We start from the raw sequence: 20,723 nt of genomic DNA on the forward strand, positions 1-20,723 counted from the left end.
GTGGTGATGGCTGACTGTACTTAATACCACTAAATTGTACACTTTAAAATGGTTAAAATGGTAAATTTTATGTTATGCGTGTTTTACCACAGTAAGAAAGAAAACATATACTTAAAATGTCTAATTCTCTATGAACATTGATCTATACAAATATAATTGCTTCAGGTCTTTTTTTAAATTATTGCTTTCAATTTTCTTGCCCCTACCCAGAAGCTGTATAGTGAAGTGACAAAATACTGCCACTGTGACTTTGGGGCCCAACAAAGGCTAAGTCCAGGTCAGCCCTGTCACTTACCAACTGTATAAAATGAGACAAAACTCCTCTCTTTGTGCCTCAGTTTCTTCATCTGTAGAATAGGGAATAATATCAATTATTCAGGGTGCTGAATAATGACAATACTGTAAATAAGGAATAAAGGAGCTCCCACTTACCAAGGTTATGACAATAAAAAATATTTGTAATGGAATGAAAAACACTAAATGAATGAAATACCATGAGTCCATAATGACAATCAATTAAAAGAAAGCCAGAAAAGAAAAACTGTCACTATTCATAACTACTTCATAACTCCTTACTTTTAACATTAGTAATTAAGGGAAAAGAAACATTTGTTTTTCAGGAGGAATTACATTTTAGAGTAACCCAGTAATTCCCAATGATTAAGAAAAGCTTTTCAGAAGAATGCTAGACATAAAAGTAAAATGAATACAGAATTAACAAAATGCATTTCACAAATTCCGATGCAAATTTTGATGTGGGTAAAAATTAGCAACTGGTATTAAAATAATTAGAATTGGACGGTCATATTGTAGCACCACACAAATTACTCTGGAGTTGCAAGGGGAGCCACAAAAGCTTGGAAAGCACAGACTGTCATCACCCTAACCCAGTGGTTAATCTTAGCTTTACTCATAGTGGGTCAGATACTGTGTCTTCTGATGTACAATAATACAGAAAAACTAGATTAGTGGTTGCCTAGAGTTTAGAGGGAAGGACGGGGGGTGGTGACCACTTAAGAGTATGGAGTTTCTTCTTGGGGTGACAAAAATGTTCTAAAACTGATGTGGTGATGGTTGCACAAATCTGTGAATGTACTAAAAACCAATGAATAGTAAACTTTAAACGGGAGGTGTGTGTGTGTGAACTTTCTCTCAATAAAGCTGTTACCACCCCCAAAAAATCATATACAGCTATATCCAGGATAAAGTATTTTCAATCCAAACAAAATTAAACATATAGCATCTACAGAGAAGAAAATGGGATTGGAGAAAAATTAGGTACCCAAAAGTATCAAACACAAAGAACAGAGAGTCTAAAGAAAAAACACACTAGAGAAAAAAAGTACTGAGAAGTATCTCCTCCATTTTAGCTGAGAATAAACATTTACATAGTATCACAAATGTGTGGCACAGTGACCACAAAAGTTCCACAGCAGTTAAAAATGTTGAGAAATTACTGCTCTAGCACCATAATATTAAACTACCAAAATTTTAATAAAAGTGTAGTTTTCAAATTGTTGTATCTCAGAAGTTAACATATAACTTCAGCCTTGACTCTGGCTGAACAGTGAGATTAATACTCCGTCATTCAGGCTTCCCTGATGACGCAGTGGTTGAGAATCTGCCTGCTAATACAGGGGACAAGGGTTCGAGCCCTGGTCTGGGAGGATCCCACATGCCGCGGAGCAACTAGGCCCGTGAGCCACAACTACTGAGCCTGTGCGTCTGGAGCCTGTGCTCCGCAACAAGAGAGGCCACGATAGTGAGGGGCCTGCGCACCGCGATGAAGAGTGGCCCCCGCTTGCCGCAACTAGAGAAAGCCCTTGCACAGAAATGAAGACCCAACACAGCAAAAATAATTAATTAATAAACGTGTCCCCTGCATTGGCAGGCAAAAAAAAAAAAAAAAAAATACTCCGTCATGCAAGATTCAACCAAAACATCTACTTAACTGTATGTTATCACTTACATGTGGAATCTAAAAAAATACAACAAACTAGTGAATAAAACAAAAAAGAAGCAGCCTCACAGATACAGAGAACAAACTAGTTCTACCAGTGGGGAGAGGCAATATAGGGGTAGGGGATTTTTTTAAAAAGGGTTATTATGGGATTATACAAAATAATTTGTGTGAAACTTTTGAAAGTTGTAAAGCACTACAGAATTTAAAGACTCTTTCATTCAATAACAAAAAATACATTAAAAAATGTCTATTCGGTGCACCTGTATTTTGATGGTTTGTTCTGTCTCACCTTTTGCAGTGAGAAATGTAGTTAACTACCTATGTTTAGATCCTTTAGGTCTCTCCATTCTTTCATCCATTTCTTCCTCCCCTTCTGTTATCCTTGCCTTCCACAAGAACCAGATCCACAGGGAAATCCAGAATACCTCAGCCAAGACCAGGCTGCCACCCAGCTACAGAAAGGCTCGCCAGAACAGGAGCCATCCCACCCCGTCGTTTGGGTGGGTCTAAAATAAGTCTTGCTGCCAATGGCCAAAAACGCTAAGGCCTAGATCCAGACTCAGCATAGGTGTCTGCCCGAAAACAACAGGCTTGCCCCAGTCCCAGCAGGCAGTGGGCATCTGCTCTATCTGTGAGTCATCTCCTTGGGGGCATAGGAGCCTCTTCCCAGGCACCCTGACCACCAGCTAAATCCTCACGAGCGCTCTCTCTCCACACAGAGGTTGAACATGTTTCATCTCCTTTCTTACCCCATTCCACCTCCTCACTCTTATGCCCAGTTCTGGCTGGGAGCTCTTCATACAAGACTACCCTCTGCCCAGAATCACAATGCTTCAAGAGTGACTAACACTCTGAGTGCTGGCTAACACTCAGAGACTCTTGCTGTCAAATCCCAGAGCCAGACTGCATCCTTCGCAGACCAGCATGGGCTGTGCTGAGCCCAAGATGCCCTCGGAGCCTTCCCTTCCACACCTAGCCCTCCACAATGGTACCACATGGGTTGAGACTGAGGCCTTGAAGGACACGCTCTTGCTGCCTTTGACACTCCTACCTGGGTGAAGTGAATGCAGGGCATCCATGTGGGGGGCACAGTGCCTGGTAGACTGACTGACACATAAGTCATCTCTCCAGGGCACCTGAGACTTTTTTCTCAAAAATGTACAGAACTGGAGAGGAGTCAAGATGGCGGTATGGGAAGACACGGAGTTAGCCTCTCTCCTCAACTAGGGTGCCTGCCAGCTGCTGGTGGGGAACTCTGAATCCCAAGGAGACAGGAGGAAGCCCAGAGTGAACCGGTAGGACGCAGGGGGACCCAGAGGGGAGGAGAAGTGGACGCCAGACAAGATCAGCACCCCTGAGGCTGGGGAGATCAGGAGAGGCAGGTGGGAGGGACTCTCCGGGAAGAGCAGGAAAGGAGCAGAGGGCGATTGCCTGGCCACTCAGGTCGAGGAGTCTGCTGAGCTCCCAAGCTGCTTCCCCCACCTCCAAAGCCCCCTCCAGGCCGCATGGGTCCTGGGGGCATAGGAGGGAGGCCAGGGAGGTCAGGAGAGGCAGGCAGGAAGGGCCCTCGGGAGGAGTGGGAAAGGAGCAGAGGGCCACTGCCCTGCCCACTTGGGCCCAGGGAGCCTGCTGAGCTCCCAGGCCAATCCCCCGCCCTCCAAACACCCCTCCAGGCTACATGGGTCCTTGGGGGCATAGGACGGAGGTGGGGAGACCAGGAGCGGCAGGCAGGAGGGGCCCTCTGGGAGGAGCAGGAGAGGAGCGATTGCCCCACCCACTCAGGCATGGAGAGCCTAAGGAGATCCCAGGCCAGTCCCCTGCCCTCCAAGGCCTCCCTCCCCCCACAACCCCGCCCCAGCTGCACTGGTCCTGGGGGCATAGGAGGGAAGGTGCGGGGGGGGGGGGGGGCCCCCCCGCGGTGATCAGGAGAGGAAGGCGGGAGGGGCCCTCCCAGACCCCAGACCAGAGGAGCAGGAGAGGAGAGGAGGGCATTTGCCCCACCCATTCGAGCCCAGGAAGCCTGCTGGGCTCCCAGGTGAGGTCCCCTGCCCTCGAGACCAGGCACGCCTGGGTCCCTTCTGTCCCTTGAGCCTAAGCCCCACCACCCACAGCCCCCAGGGCCTTTTCCAGCCCTGTGGGTGCTGAGCACTGGCCCCACCCACTGCACAAACCTTGCCCTTGCTTAGGCCCCACCCTCCATAGCCAAGGCCTTCCCCCACCACCCTGCCCTTGGTTTTTTGGTTTTTTTTTTCTTTTCCTTCCTGCTCTTTTTTACTGTGTGGTACTGACGTACCTTCCAGTTGCTGATTCATCTGTATTTTTATTTTTACATTTTTTCTCACATATCTATTAGTTTCCTAGTCTAATTTTATTTTTTACTTTGTCATTGCTCTTTTTTTTTTTTTGGCTGCCCCACATGGCTTGCGGGATCTTGATTCACGAGCCCACGGTCAGGCGGAAGCTCCTGAAGCGGGAGCTCCAAGTCTGAACCACTGGACTAACAGAGAATCTCAGACCCCAGGGAATAATCATAGGACTGAGGTCTCACAGAGTTCCTCGTCTCAGCACCAAGACCCAGCTCTACCCAAAAGCCTACAAACTCCAGTGTTGGAAGCCTCAGGCCAAACAACCAGTAAGACAGGAACACAACCCCACTCATAAAAAAAAAAAAAAATGAGATGGCAAAACAAAATGTCACAGAGGAAGGAGCAAGGGAAAAACCTACAAGACTAAGTAAATGAAGAGGAAATAGACAGTCTACCTGAAAAAGAATTCAGAGTAATGACAGTAAAGATGATCCAGAATCTCAGAAACAGAATGGAAGCACAGATTGAGAAAACACTAGAAATCTAGACAATAAATACAAGAAATCTTAACAAAGATCTAGAAGAACTAAAGAACAAACAGAGATGAACAATACAATAACTGAAATGAAAAATACACTAGAAGGAATCAATAACAGAATAACTGAGGCAGGAGAACAAATAAATGAGCTGGAAGACAAAATGGTGGAAATAACTGCCAAGGAGCAGAAGAAAGAATGAAAAGAATTGAGGACAATCTCAGAGACCTCTGGGACAACACTAAATGCAGCAACATTCGAATTATGGGGTCCCAGAAGAAGAAGAGAAAAAGAAAGGGTCTGAGAAAATATTTGAAGAGATTATAGTCGAAAATGTCCCTAATATGGGAAAGGGAATAGTCACCCAAGTCCAGGAAGCACAGAGAGTCCCATACAGCATAAACCCTAGGAAAAACACACCAAGACACATATTAATCAAACTAATAAAAATTAAATTCAAAGAAAAAAATATTAAAAGCAGCAAGGGAAAAACAAAAAATAACATACAAAGGAATCCCCATAAGGTTATCAGCTGATTTTTCAGTGGAAACTCTGCAGGCCAGAAGAGAGTGGCAGGATATACTTAAAGTGATGAAAGAGAAAAACCTACAACCAAGATTACTCTACCGAGCAAGGATCTCATTCAGATTCCATGGAGAAGTCAAAAGCTTTTCAGACAAACAAAAGTTAAGAGAATTCAGCACCACCAAACCAGCTTTACAACAAATGCTAAAGAAACTTCTCTAAGCAGGAAACACAAGAGAAGAAAAAGACCCACAATAAAAACCCCAAAACAATTAAGAAAATGGTAAAAAAAAAAAAAAAACATACATATTGCTAATAACCTTGAATGTAAATGGATTAAATGCCCCAACCAAAAGACACAGACTGGTTGAATGGATACAAAAACAAGACCCATATATATGCTGTCTACAAGAGACCCACTTCAGACCTAGGGACACATACAGACTGCAAGTGAAGGGATGGAAAAAGATATTCCATGCAAATGGAAATCAAAAGAAAGCTGGAGTAGCAATACTCCTATCAGATAAAATAGACTTTAAAATAAAGACAGTTATAAGAGATAAGGAGGGACACTACATAATGATCAAAGGATCAATCCAAGAAGAAGATATAACAATTATAAATGTTTATGCACCCAACATAGGAGCACCTCAATACATAAGGCAAATGCTAACAACATGAAAGGAGGAATCGACGGTAACACAATAATAGTAGGGGACTTTAACATCCCACTTACATCAACGGACAGATCATCCAAACAGAAAATAAATAAGGAAACACAAGCTTTAAATGACACAGTAGACCAGACGGATTTAATTGATATTTATAGAATATTCCACCCAAAAGTGGCAGAATACACTCTCTTCTCAAGTGCACATGGAACATTCTCCAGGAGAGATCACATCTTGGGTCACAAATCAAGCCTCAGAAAATTTAAGAAAACTGAAACTGTAACAAGTATCCTTTCTGACCACGACGCTATGAGATTGGAAATCAATTACAGGGGGAAAAAACTGTAAAAAACAAAAATACGTGGAGGCTAAATAGTGTGCTACAAAATAACCAAGACATCACTGAAGAAATCAAAGAAGAAATTAAAAACTACATAGAAACAAATGACAATGAAAAAATGACGACCCAAAAACTATGGGACACAACAAAAGCAGTTCTAAGAGAGAAGTTTAGAGCAATTCAATCTCACCTCAAGAAACAAGAAAAATCTCAAATAAACAATCTAACCCTACACTTAAAACAACTAGAGAAAGAAGAACAAAAAAAACCCAAAGTCAGTAGAAGGAAAGAAATCATAAAGATCACAGCAGAAATAAATGAAATAGAAACGAAGAAAACAATAGCCAAGATCAATAAAACTAAAAGCTGGTTCTTTGACAAGATAAACAAAACTGATAAACCCTTAGCCAGACGCATCAAGAAAAAATGGGAGAGGACACAAATGAAAAAGGAGGAATCACAACTGACACTGCAGAAATACAAAGGATTATAAGAGACGACTACAAACAACTATATGCCAATAAAATGGACAACCAGGAAGAAATGGACAAATTCTTGGAAAGGTACAATTTTCCAAGAATGAACCAGGAAGAATTAGAAAATATAAACAGACATATCACAAGTAAGGAAACTGAAACCGTAATTAAAATCTCCCACAAACAAAAGTCCAGGACCAGATGGCTTCACAAGTGAATTCTATCAAACATTTAGAGAAGAGCTAACACCAGTCCTTTGCAAACTCTTCCAAAAAATTGCAGACAGAGAAACACTGCCAAATTCATTCTATGAAGCCACTATCACCCTGATACAAAAACCAGAAAATGGTATCACAAAAAAAAGAAAATTACAGACCAATTTCACTGATGAACATAGATGCAAAAGTCCTGAACAAAATACTAGCAAACAAAATCCAACAGCACAATGAAAGGATCATACACCATGATCAAGTGGGATTTATCCCAGGGACGCAAAGATTCTTCAATATATGCAAATCAATCAATGTGATACAGCATATTAACAAATTAAGGAATAAAACCCATATGATCATCTCAATAGATGCAGAAAAAAGCTTTTAACAAAATTCAACACCCATTTATGATTAAAAACTCTCCAGAAAATGGGCACAGAGGGAACCTACCTCAACATAATAAAGGCCATATATGACAAACCCACAGCAAACATCATACTCAATGGTGAAAAACTGAAAGCATTTCCACTAGGATCAGGAACAAGACAAGGAGGTCCACTCTTGCCACTCTTATTCAACATAGTTTTGGAAGTCCTAGCCACGGCAATCAGAGAAGAAAAAGAAATAAAAGGAATACAAACTGGAAAAGAAGAAGTAAAACCGTCACTATTTCCTGATGACATGATACTATACATAGAAAATCTTAAAGATGCCACCAGAAAACTACTCGAACTAATCAATAAATTTGGTAAGGCTGCAGGATACAAAATTAATGCACAGAAATCTCTTGCATTCCTATACACCAACGAAAAATCAGAAAGAGAAATTAAGGAAACACTCCCATATACCATTGTAACAAAAAGAATAAAATACCTAGGAATAAACCAGCCTAAGGAGGCCAAAGACTTGTACTCAGAAAAGTATAAAACACTGATGAAAGAAATCAAAGATGACATAAAAAGATGGAGAGATATACCATGTTCTTGGATTGGAAGAATCAATATTGTGAAAATGACTATACTGCCAAAAGCAATCTACAGATTCAATGCAATCCCTATCAAACTACCAATGGCATTCTTCACAGATCTAAAGCAAAAAAACTTACAATTCGTATGGAAACACAAAAGACACCGAATAGTCAAAGCAATCTTGAGAAAGAAAAACGGAGTTGAAGGAATCAGGCTCCCTGACTTCAAACTATACCACAAAGCTACAGTAATCAAGACAGTATGGTACTGGCACAAAAACAGAAATATAGATCAACAGTACAGGATAGAATGCCCAGAGATAAACCCATGCACATATGGGCACCTAATTTATGACAAAGGAGCAAGAACATACAATGGAGAAAAGACAACCTCTTCAATAATTAGTGTTGGGAAAACTGGACAGCTACATGTAAAAGAATGAAATTAGAACACTACCTAACACCATATACAAAAATAAACTCAAAATGGATTAGAGACCTAAATGTAAGACCAGACACTATAAAACTCTTGGAGGAAAACAAAGGAAAAATCACTCTTTGACTTAAACCACAGCAAGATCTTTTTTGACCCACCTCCTAGAGTAACACATAAAAACAAAAATAAACAAATGGGACTTAATTAAACTTAAAAGCTTTTGCACAGCAAAGGAAGCCATAAACAAGACAAAAAGACAACCCTCAGAATGGGAGAAAATATTTGCAAATGAAACAACAAAGGATTAATCTCTAAAATATACAAACAGCTCATGGAGCTCAATATCAAAAACAAACAAACAATCCAGTTAAAAAATGGGTGGAAGACCTAAATAGACATTTCACCAAGAAGACATACAGATGGCCAAGAGGCACATGAAAAGATGCTCAACATCACTATTAGAGAAATGCAAATCAAAACTACAATGAGGCATCACTTCACACTGGTCAGAATGGCCATTATCAAAAAAGCTAGAAACAATAAATGCTGGAAAGGGTGTGGTGAAAAGGGAAACCTCCTGCACTGTTGGTGGGGATGTAAATTGATACAACCACTATGGAAAACTGTATGGAGGTTCCTTAAAAAGCTAAAAATAGAACTACCATATGACCCAGCAATCCCACTACTGGGCATATACCCTGAGAAAACCATAACTCAAAAAGGGACATGCACCACAATGTTCATTGCAGCAATATTTACAATAGCCAGGTCATGGAAGCAACCTAAATCTCCATCGACTGATGAATGGATAAAGAAGATGTGGCACATATATACAATGGAATATTACTCAGCCATAGAAAGAAACGAAATCAAGTTATTTGTAGTGAGGTGGATGGACATAGAGTCTGACATACAGAGGGAAGTAAGTCAGAAAGAGAAAACCAAATACCATATGCTAACGCATATATATGGAATATATAAAAAAAAAGGTACTGATGAACCAAGTTGCAGGGCAGGAATAAAGATGTAGACATAGAGAATGGACTTGAGGACATGGGGTGTGAGGGCGTAGCTGGGGCGAAGTGAGAGTAGCATCGACATATATACACTACTGAATGTAAAATAATTGGCTGGTGGGAAGCAGCAGCATAGTACAGGGAGATCAGCTCGGTGCTTTGCGGTGACCTAGAGAGGTGGGATAGGGAGGATGGGAGGGAGGCTCAAGAGGGAGGGGATATGGGGACATATGTATGCATATGGCTGATTCACTTTGTTGTGCAACAGAAACTAACATGGTACTGTGAAGCAATTACACTCCAATAAAGATGTATTAAAAAAAATGTAGAGAACTGGGTTTCCCGGGTGGCGCAGTGGTTAAGAATCCACCTGCCAATGCAGGGGACACGGGTTCAAGCCCTGGTCCAGGAAGATCCCACATGCTGCGGAGCAACTAAGCCCGTGCACCACAACTACTGAGCCTGTGCTCTAGAGCCCGTGAGCCACAACTTCTGAGCCTGCACGCCTAGAGCCCATGCTCCGCAGCAAGAGAAGCCACCACAATGAGAAGCCTGCCCACAACGTAGAGTAGCCCTTGCTCGCTACACTAGAGAAAAGCCCATGTGCAGCAATGAAGACCCAACGCAGCCAAAAATAAATAAATTTATAAAAATTAAAAAAAAACCTTGTTAAAAAATGTACAGAACTGATATAACATTTCAATTTTTTTTTTTTTTTTTTTTTTTTTTTTGCAATACACGGGCCTCTCACTGTTGTGGCCTCTCCCGTTGCGGAGCACAGGCTCCAGAAGCACAGGCTCAGAGGCCATGGCTCACGGGCCCAGCCGCTCTGCGTCATGTGGGATCTTCCCGGACCAGGGCACGAACCCGCGTCCCCTGCATCGGCAGGTGGACTCTCAACCACTGTGCCACCAGGGAAGCCCCATTTCTTTTAATTAAATAGACTTTTTTTCCCATTATTTTTTTCTTTTTTCTTTTCCCACTTAAGCAACTAGGCTGTTCTGTTCTCACTGCCTCGGGAAAGGTTATGTTATAACCAAAAACAGAATTCTTTTTTTTTTAAAGAAGCCTCTTCCTGGCATTTATGCTTCCACCATTCCTTAAAGAACAGAAAGGACTCATAACATAGACTTAGGTTTGGAAGAATTTTATAAAAGAAGCAAAATTCTCCCTAAAGCTCAAAGTTAGACCTGAAACCTCCAGGAGGCCAAGAGTGCAGTCAAGGTCCACAGACCACCCAGCATCCCCTGAAGGAAGCACCTTGCACAGCCTGTGTCCACTAAGATCTTCCTTTCAACAGCAGCACAGGGCCTCTGCCCAGTGACTGTTCCAGAAAAAACAATGCTACCCTGTCCCTGGGACCTTTGCATCCCTCCCCATCCCAGCCCCATCAATAAGCATGGATTAAGTGGTACTACAAAGCATCACTCCCCAGCAAACTGGGGGAATCTTTGCAGTGCACTCCCAGGAGGAACCACCATCTCTAAAGCATGTTGACAATTCCTGAGCTCTACACAGTGGCAGCCCCTTTCACTTCTCATAGAACCAGTAACTTTCAACTCAGGAAATCTTGTTCTCACATAGATGCACACATTCTTTTCAGCTTGTCTCCCATTTGCCCCTTTTCGTTGCTTTGGGAAAGAGAACACTCTCTCCTGTTCTCTCACTGGCATCACACAAGTAATCAAAATGGTGTCATACAAGTAATCAAAACAGTATTTTAAGGCCACTCTTGAAGCCCATTTATAAAGCTGTCTTTAGAGGGAGGAAAAGCAGAGTTCAAGTTTGGAGGGAAAAAAACAATTGGCGACCTCCTATTTTGAAACTTGAAAGAAGAAGAAAAATTTATTGTTCTTTGGTTGGTTGATCCTACAAATCTTGATCAATGTTTAATGCAACCTAAAAACAAAAAGTAAATATGTTTTAAAATACAACTAGAACTGTGAAATGTACAAGCCACAGAAAATTTAAGCTTAGGTAACTTCTATGTGACTATGTAAATGAAGCTTTTTGATAGTTTCAGATTATTTCAAATAAAATCTGAAGTCAATATAATAATAATTTAACTGTGTTCTCAATGTATTTATCAACCCATCCTTTCTTCTACTTCTCTTGCTATTCTCTCTTATTGTTATCCGTATCCTTCTTGCAGGGGTCCTGTACGCATCCCTTAAATGTTGAAATTTCTCATGTGAGCCAGGTAACCTGACTCACTCTCCTAGCTTCACTTAGCATATATGCTGATGACTGCTGAATTCATCTCTCCTGCCTGGACCTCTCTCCTTCCTCCAGACCCATAACATACTTCAAGGGGTCTTTGGCCATTTTCACCTGCATACCTCAGAGTGACCTGAAATCAACATGTCCACAACTGAAGACATCATTTTCACAAAACCTACTTTCTCTTCATATGTTCCTCAATTTAACGAATGGTAAAGCTCAAAAAATGGTGAAGAGTTCAGTTGCCCAAGGCAGAAATCTGGGCTTCATCCTTAATTTCTTTCTCTCCCTTATCTTCCCAGCTGATATCAAATCCACTCAGCTGTCCCCATCTCTGCTGTCTGGTCCTAGCCCTGGTCATCTTGCATCTGGATGACTGTGATAACCTCCTAAGTGGTCTCCTGTTTCCACTCCTGTCCACTCAGATCCTTTCTCCACCTTCTAAAAACACATATCTAATCCTTACATAAACCCTTTCAATGACTCCCACTGCATATAAGTCCAAAATCCTTAAGAGGACACACAGAGCCCAGTGTGATCTGGCCTTTATCCACTTCTCCAGCTTCAAATCACACCATTCTCCTAGCTCCATTCAACTCAGCCAAAATACTGGACTATGTGCATTCCTTGAAAGTATCTTGCTCTCTCCATCCACTGGGCTCATCTCAGGCTAACTCCTTAAACGTCATTTCCTGGAGAAGACTCACCCAGGCTAGGTCAGGTTTCCCTGCTCTGTCCTCTCAGACCACCTGCCCCGCTGGCCCATGGTCCCCAAAGGGCAGAAACCCTATCTGTTTTGTTCACTGGTATTTTCTAGCTCCCTGCATGGCACCAAAACACAGCAGCCATTAAACAAAAATGTATCCACTGACTGATTAGCACCAAATCCTCCCGGCTCCACTTTCTGAACAGCTCTTAAAAACACCACTCACTACTTCAGGCCATCAGTGCCATCCCTCTGTAGATTACAAATAGCCTCCTGGTGGGTCTCCTCAAATCGATCACTCCATTCTCTTCTACACGCTATAGCCAGATGGCCTTCCTAAAACACAGTTCTGATGTTGGCCTCCACTGCCTTTAGGATAAAATATAAACGTCTGAGCACAGATTACAAGTCCTTTCATGGTCTGGCCCCTGCTCTCCACTGCCTCAGCTCTGATATCTCCCTATCTCCCACTCTCTCTTCTCCCCTCCCCAGCCTCCCATCCCACCACTGAGTGACAAAGCTGACTTCCTCCAGGAAGCCTTCCCTGACCAAGGGTCCTCAACTGGGTGGCTGTCCCGCTTTGTCAGTGCCCACTGATGCAGGTGACTCAGTGCAGCCCTCTGCCAGGGCAGTCCCGGGTTACAGCTGCTGATGGGCCTGTTAGCAACAGCCCCTCCTCTCGCTCTCCAAGCATAATGCTCTGGACCAGACATTACCTGCTCACTCTAACAATGACTATCAACTGCTTGTCCAGTTGTCTGTTTCTTCCCTAGACAAGGTCAAGAAGGACCTGTTTTCGGTCATAAAAGCATCGGGCACAGTTTATGTGGTGCATAGGAAACACTGTATGTTTATTAAATAAGCAAATGGACTTATATACTTTAAAAGCATGCACCCTCATTAGGATATTTACTTGGCTCCACGGTTTGCTACGGAGAACCAAAATGTTGGCCCCCAAAATTTAATTGAAAGATTATGTATTTCACCACGATTCTAAATACGTATTTTGAAGAAATTTTGAAATTTTCAAAGGCTCATTTCCAAATATACATATCACCCTCTACACAGGAGGGCACACTGCTCCATCCACATTAATGCCCAGTGACCTCCCCATCAGTGCCCACACATTTGTGTGGAGCCAGACAAGTGCCCACTCTCACCCTCAGGGCCAGTAGCACAGTGCACAGAGGGGCAGAAGGCAAATTAGGGATAAGTCAGCACCCAGAACACTGGTTTTCTTTCTATGAAACAAAGGGCCCATTTTGCCATCCAACCTTGGCCTGAGATACACTAGGCTCTCCCAAAGTAAAAAAAAAAAAAAAAATCTGCTTTTCACAAAACACTTTCCTAAGGATACTCACATCCGATAGCATCGGTTCATCAAGTTCTTCCACCCTGCTCAAGTTCGGCGCTCCATATCGATCACTAATTTCAGCTAGTGTTCTGCCTGAGTCGGCTTCATCCTACAATCACAGAGCTCATTTTCACTTTCAAATGATTTTGAGATTAATACATTAATTTGCTTTCAGTTTTGCTAAGACACTTCTGTATTACAACATCAAAATTCAACACTGTCAGTTAATGGAACGAACCAATACCTGTTAATGACAAGAGAATTCCAGGAATAAACGCAAAAACGTGTTTAAAAAAATACATCAGAAATTTAAAACATATCATTGCATGTAATCATGTGGTCAATAATCTCACAATATTCTGGTTTTTAAAAATACCAAACAACCCGAATCTCCCAGTTCTACCCACTTGGAGATTTTGCTTTAAAGCACATCATATTTGTGACTTGTTATTACTAGACTATGTATTTGGACTATCAGTTTTGATAATCTCCTTATTAAAAATTTAGCTATTAATGCATCAAAATTAAGCTTTACATTCCAGGATACTTATTCATTTCCCATAATATAGAGTAACTTTTTCTTCTCACCTCTCCATGTGAAATATCTTCACCCTTAGCTATACTTTCCATATTCATTCTCAACTCCTATAATACAAAAAAATGAAGAAAAATACTTTTAATATACTTTTTATTTTGATTCCATGTTTAATTTTCAAGCATTTTATTTTTACATTATGATCAATTTAACAGCAAAAATGCTGTCCCTCAAAGGAGCAATGTGAATACAAAACTGCAGATAGTCTCATTTAATACTCTATTAAGAGGTGACTATGATGTTCTGTCTATAATTAAATAGAACTTTTTAAAAAATGAAAAAGGCTAACTATTTCACTAACCCTGAAGCCAAATTACTAGCAAATTTGAAAAGTGACAAAATAATAATTTTAATAAACTCTTAGAATACGAGATTTTGAAAGAACTGACAGTTATGTAGAATTTTATACATAGTAAAAAAGAAGCAAATATTTCTGAGGGAATTAATCTGGCCCAAGGCACTATCCAATACATGACACCTCTCCACAGTACCTGGACAATGCCCTCTATAATGCTCTGAACACATGGGCGACTGCTTTCTGAATGTGAAAACGTAGAATCTGCTAACCAAGCCAAACCTTGCTGTGGCCTCTATCTTTTCATTCTAAGGCAGCAGGCTGACTTAACTGCTCCTGAGCTGATTCATTTCAACTGTTCAAAGATTAGTGATCGGGCTTCCCTGGTGGCGCAGTGGTTGAGAGTCCACCTGCCGATGCAGGGGACACGGGTTCGTGCCCCGGTCCGGGAAGATCCCACATGCCACGGAGCGGCTGGGCCCGTGAGCCATGGCCGCTGAGCCTGCGCGTCCAGAGCCTGTGCTCCGCAACGGGAGAGGCCACAACAGTGAGAGGCCCCCGTACCGCAAAAAAAAAAAAAAAAAAAGATTAGTGATCTTGTGATCACATACAGTCACCCTGATTATTGGGGACATATATCGTACATATATGGCTTTCTCAAGATCATTCCCTTCTCCTGGGCATGTCTTATCCCACAACCACATGGCTCTGGTGTGAAAGCATATATTCTCACAGGACTCTGTTGCCCAGCCAAGGGATGGATACTTGACACAAACTAAGCCAGTCAGAATCCTTCCCCAAGATTCTTTTCTTAACCGAAAAGAAAGGAATCCATTCCTCTCAGACAGTAGGAGCCACATTACAAGACCCAGGAACTATTAAGGACCGTGATCCTCACCCATGCGCAGCAAACCAGGCCACAGTGAGAGACAACAGCAGAGGTAAGAGCCCTGGCAGCACTGATTCTCTTGCTCCCAAAGGTCTGGAAGACCCAACTCAACCAGAGCCCTTCACAGTTTAGTTGTAAAACCCTTTCTTCAACCCAGGATCCTTCCAATAAACTTCCTTTTGCAACTGATAGTTTAAGTTATGTCTCTGAAGCCATAAAAAGGCGAGGACAAAAAGACATGGGTGAATTTGTCTCTGAGCAAGGGGTCAAGCAGCAGCATGTTGCAGGGAAGAGAGGGGCGATAAGCCAGTAGGAACATGACTTATTAAAGCTACAGTGGCTCTGGTCACATAGTCTGGTAATGGCCATAGAGTAACATGAATGGGACCCTCTGGAGCCAATCCCTTCTATAAATCACAGACTTCCCAGCACTCAGATATAGCTATCAGGCATCTCAATAAAAAATACTTTCAATTCTCTTATTATTTTGATCACCGTCTTCTTGATGTATTCTGGTTCTTCTTTCTTTTGCAATCACGGAATCTTAACTGAAGAGGAAGGGGGTATGCATTTACGTGTGTGTGCATGCATGGGTATCCATGTGTCCTACCATATTCAGACAAAGATAGATCAGCATCGGTGTTTTTTAAAACTATGTATAGAGGTTTGAATTTATCCTTTTAAAATCTCATCTTTTTGACTCACAAAAGTAGTTTTCTGACACTTGGGCTACAACAGGACTAAATGATTTCACTTTGTCAAGAACAATTCTTAGTAGATTAATCTCTTATTATAGAATGAAGAGCATAGTACATTGTCAAGAAGAAAAGAATTGAATTTATCTCAAGAGTTAAAAAATTAACTAATTAAATAATCTCATCTTTTAAAAAAATTTAATTTACCCTTCCTACTTTTTAAAATTGCTTTAAATAATGATGATTTCATCTAAGCCATTAATAAACATCTTCTACAAAACCTGCTTCTTTTTAAAATTTTAATTTCAGAATAAATAGAGGAGTAACATTTGAGTAACAGATACTAGCTATAAGCATACAATATGAAATATCCAGTTGAAAAGTATAACTCAGTCATGCAGAAGTTTGGTCTATACGACACATACTTTTCGGATACAAGGAAACATTAGCCAAGCAAGAGGCTTGACATAAGACAGACACAGTCTGGAGGCTTCCCTGGTGGCACAGTGGTTAAGAATCCGCCTGCCAATGCAGGGGACACAGGTTCGAGCCCTGGTCCAAGATCCCACATGCTGCGGAACAACTAAGCCTGTGTACCACAACTACCGAGCCCACATGCCACAACTACTGAAGCCCGTGCTCCACAAACAAGAGAAGCCACTGCAATGAGAAGCCCACACACCGCAACCAGAGAAAAGCCCACGTGCAGCAATGAAGACCCAATGCAGCCAAAAAAATAAAATAATAAAATAAACTTATTAAAAAAAACACAGACACAGTCAATGGAGATGGACTTTTTTGACATAAGTTACTGAATAGTTTATTTAAAGAAAGACATGAAAAATCCAAATAAAAACATACATATATATATATTTTTGGCTGCGTTGGGTCTTCGTTGCTGCACACAGGCTTTCTCTAGTTGTGGCAAGCAGGGGTTACTCTTCATTGCAGTGCGCAGGCTTCTCATTGTGGTGGCTTCTCTTGTTGTGGAGCACAGGCTCTAAGTGCGTGGGCTTCAGTAGCTGCGGCATGTGGGCTCAGCAGTGTGGCTCACGGGCTCTAGAGCGCAGGCTCAGTAGTTGCAGCGCACGGGCTTAGTTGCTCCACGGCATATGGGATCTTCCTGGACCAGGGATTGAACCCATGTCCCCTGCTATGGCAGGCGGATTCTTAACCACTGTGCCACCAGGAAAGTCCCCCAAACATAGTTTTAAATGTAAAGTATTGTTGGTAATACATCTAACATTAAGAAAAGAAACAAACTATTGCCTCAGAGATCAGAATACCCCCAATACTACAAAGAACTTCAGTATCAGCTACCATAATTAGGAACAACTATCTCTTGACTAAAATGTTGACCAGGGCTTCCTGGCAACATTAGACCTTCCTGGCAGGTCTCTAGACTATGAATCCCCTGCTATAACAGCTGGAAGAAACTGTTTGAGGATTCTCAGAGGTTTTGAATAAAAGAGACATTTATAAAACTTCAAATTACCTTCTCAAGTTGCTCTTGAGCTCTCTGCAGTTCTTCTATTCTCTGTCTCTCTTTTTCTTGCATTTCCAACTCCAGCTGGAATGCCAACTGTTGCTGAACATTCAGAAATAAATAAGTCATATTAGAGTCAGATCAATTGCAAGGAATTCACTCTATTACTCTAAAGTGTCCCAGGATAATTAAGTTTATGTCCACCTAAATTTCAGAAACTTACAAAAATAAATGGTCACAACCACCCAATACTTTAGCTTTTACAAATATTTCCTGAAGTAGAAAATTAAAAAGGAAGCTTCCTTAATTGCTAATTTTAGAAAAGCACTATTTGTACAAAATCAAGTCGTTTTCTCTGTTCATCCTGAAGCTACAAATGAGACTGCAGTGTTTTTTGTTTTTTTTTTTTTTGGATAAAATCTCTTTAAGCACAGATGGATCTTCAAATAGCCAAACCTTGGTTGTAAAATAGTAGATAAGAACATTTTAAGTAGATTATCTTAAACCAGAGATGATCAACAACATATTTGGTCCCAACTCAACATATATCCTAGCCACGCGAGAACAGGGGTCGGTAGACTCAACTCCTTGGGCCAAGCCTAACCCAACGCCTGTTTTTGTACAGCCCACGAGTGAAGAATGGTTTTTATACATTTTTCATGGTTGAATAATATCAAAAGAATAATATTTCATTGCACATGAAAATTATATGAAATTCAAGTGTCAGTGTCTATAAATAAAGCTCTATTAAAACACTGCCACGCTCACGCTCACTCATTTAGTGTGACTGCTTCTGCCCCATGATAGCACAGCTGAGTGTACGCAACAGAGACCACAGGCGGTACTCTCACTACCTTGCACTGCTGCTCAGCACACTGCAAGTTCAGTGACACCATTATAACTCACAGCATTTGGAGTGCCACGGTACCACTATACCGGGACTTTTTTTTTTTTTTTTTATCAGTGCATTACCCATCATAACAAAACAAGAAAAGAAGTGGATTTTGAATGTTGTCCTTTTAAGACACAGTGGAGTGTGGGTTACTTTATTATCAGATTAAACAGCATAGGACAGTGTTTCTCATGCAACGACACTGTACTAAAAGAATATAGTAAATATCAGCATTACCAGAGGAGGCACTCATCACGATCTTCTCAATTCACACGAATGCAAAGGTCAGAAGTATTAAGAAATTTAGAACAGAATTACTTCATGAGAGCAGGATTTCTTCACAAAAATTAAAAATGAAACGGAGGCTGCAACAAAAGTAAGATCCCAAGTGGCTCTTTTGTTAGCCAAGCAAAGAAGTACATTTATCAATGGTGATTCAATTAAAACAAGTGAGAATTCAATGTCCAGAAAAAACATAAACTTAAGATTATTATCCTTTTGGTGAGAACCGCTGCTCAAAGAGTCGATTACACGGGGAGCAAACTCAATGGTCAATTAAAGGCAAAGGCAAAGGGTTCTGAGTGGTTTTCCCTGGCTCTTGATGAGTAGACAAACGCTCCCAACTGCTTAGTTGTTGTTTATCAAAGGAGTCAATGTTGAGTTTGCAGTGACTGAAAAATCAACCACTATGAACAGTCTTCATGAACAGTACTACAGGCAAGAACATCTTCAAAGACGTTGAGGAACATTAATTCAGTACAACCAGATGTGACATCTGCTCAGATGTGTTACAACAAACAGTGATAAAAGTGTGTATGGAACAGAAAAAGGCTTAATTGGACAAAATTTACAAAGTTGGTGAAAACATAGTGTTTAAAACCTATGAGTTCTCATTTTATGATTCAACAGCAGCTACTCTGCAGAAAATATCTGATTCTATCATGTGTTATTGAGCCAGCAGTGTTGAAACCGAGTCCCCCCTAAAGCTGAGTTCCCTTATTGAGTTTCTGATTAATCTCTCTATCCAAAACTTTATTCCCTTTCTTGTCCCCTCTGACCTCAATCCTGTGCTAACTGAACACTAATCAACCAGAGTCAGATGACTAAAATTACTGTTGTCAATAGCATAGTTAATGTACTAAAATTGCTATTACAGATATAATCATTAATGTACAAACTCAGGTTGTTTCTCTAGGACAAGATGAGCTAACAGACCCCCCGCAGGCCATGGACCACCTGGCTGGAGAACTGTAAACTGGAGACAACCTGACTTCCAAAGGAGTCAATGTTGAGTTCAAAATGACTGAAAAAATCCATCACTGACTGAAAAAAATCAATGACTAAGAAATATAACAGAAGTGCTGCAGCAACATGGATGGACCTAGAGATTATCATACTAAGTGAAGTAAGTCAGAGAAAGACAAGTATCATATGATATCACTTATATGTGGAAACTGAAAAACAGTACAAATGAACTTATTTAAAAAACAGAAACAGATTCACAGACATAGAAAACAAACTTATGATTACCAAAAGGGGGGGGGATTAAACTGGGAGTAGGGGATTAACAGATGCACACTACCATATATAAAATAAACAACAAGGATTTACTGTACAGCACAGGGAACTATATTCAATATCTCATAATAAACTATAACAAAATAGAATGAAAAAGAACACAGATATATACATATATATGTATATATAACCACTTTGCTATACACCTGAAACTAACACAATATTGTAAATCAGCTATACTTCAATGAAAAAAAAAGCAAAGAAATGTCACAGAAACATCACAAGATTAATCCTAGCCTCTTTGCTCTTCCCCTTTAAGAAAACCCCTCACTCAAAGACTCAGTTGGAGTGGATCCGAGGCTCGTCTCCCACTTCCTTGCTTGGCAACCTGCAGTAAACTCTGTACTTTCCTTCACTAGAACCCACTGTCAATAGATTTGGCTTTGCTGTGCGTTGGGCGAGCAGACCCGTTTGGTTCAGTAACAGTGTCAACAGTGACCTTCATTTACCCTTATGAACTTAAGCATCATTTCTGGTGAATTTCTGTCAGAAATAGAAGCTGAATATATCTTGACTTGCCCTACCACCCCACAGTTCCATGGCTCAACGGTGGTAATGTTTTATT

At 41.1% G+C, this 20,723-nt stretch overlaps 1 protein-coding gene across 5 annotated transcripts in view; it reads right to left on the reverse strand.

Moving 5' to 3' along the window:
• LOC132507446 (S-adenosylmethionine synthase) overlaps positions 1 to 20,723 on the reverse strand; it is an 81,159-nt gene that overhangs the window by 51,990 nt on the left and 8,446 nt on the right. For 2 of the 5 annotated variants that reach the window (XM_060126856.1, XM_060126859.1), the window contains exons 4-7: positions 17,698 to 17,790; positions 14,317 to 14,373; positions 13,736 to 13,837; positions 296 to 347 (exon numbers count right to left, since the gene is read on the reverse strand). In XM_060126856.1, coding sequence (XP_059982839.1) covers positions 296 to 347; positions 13,736 to 13,837; positions 14,317 to 14,373; positions 17,698 to 17,790 — 304 coding nt within the window. Of the gene's footprint in view, positions 1 to 295; positions 348 to 11,265; positions 11,348 to 13,735; positions 13,838 to 14,316; positions 14,374 to 17,697; positions 17,791 to 20,723 lie in introns of those variants that run through there. The other 3 variants (XR_009536196.1, XM_060126857.1, XM_060126860.1) reach the window with 2 other exon arrangements.

The sequence above is a fragment of the Lagenorhynchus albirostris genome, chromosome 16 (genome assembly GCF_949774975.1).
Source record: "Lagenorhynchus albirostris chromosome 16, mLagAlb1.1, whole genome shotgun sequence".
Taxonomy (NCBI): domain Eukaryota; kingdom Metazoa; phylum Chordata; class Mammalia; order Artiodactyla; family Delphinidae; genus Lagenorhynchus; species Lagenorhynchus albirostris.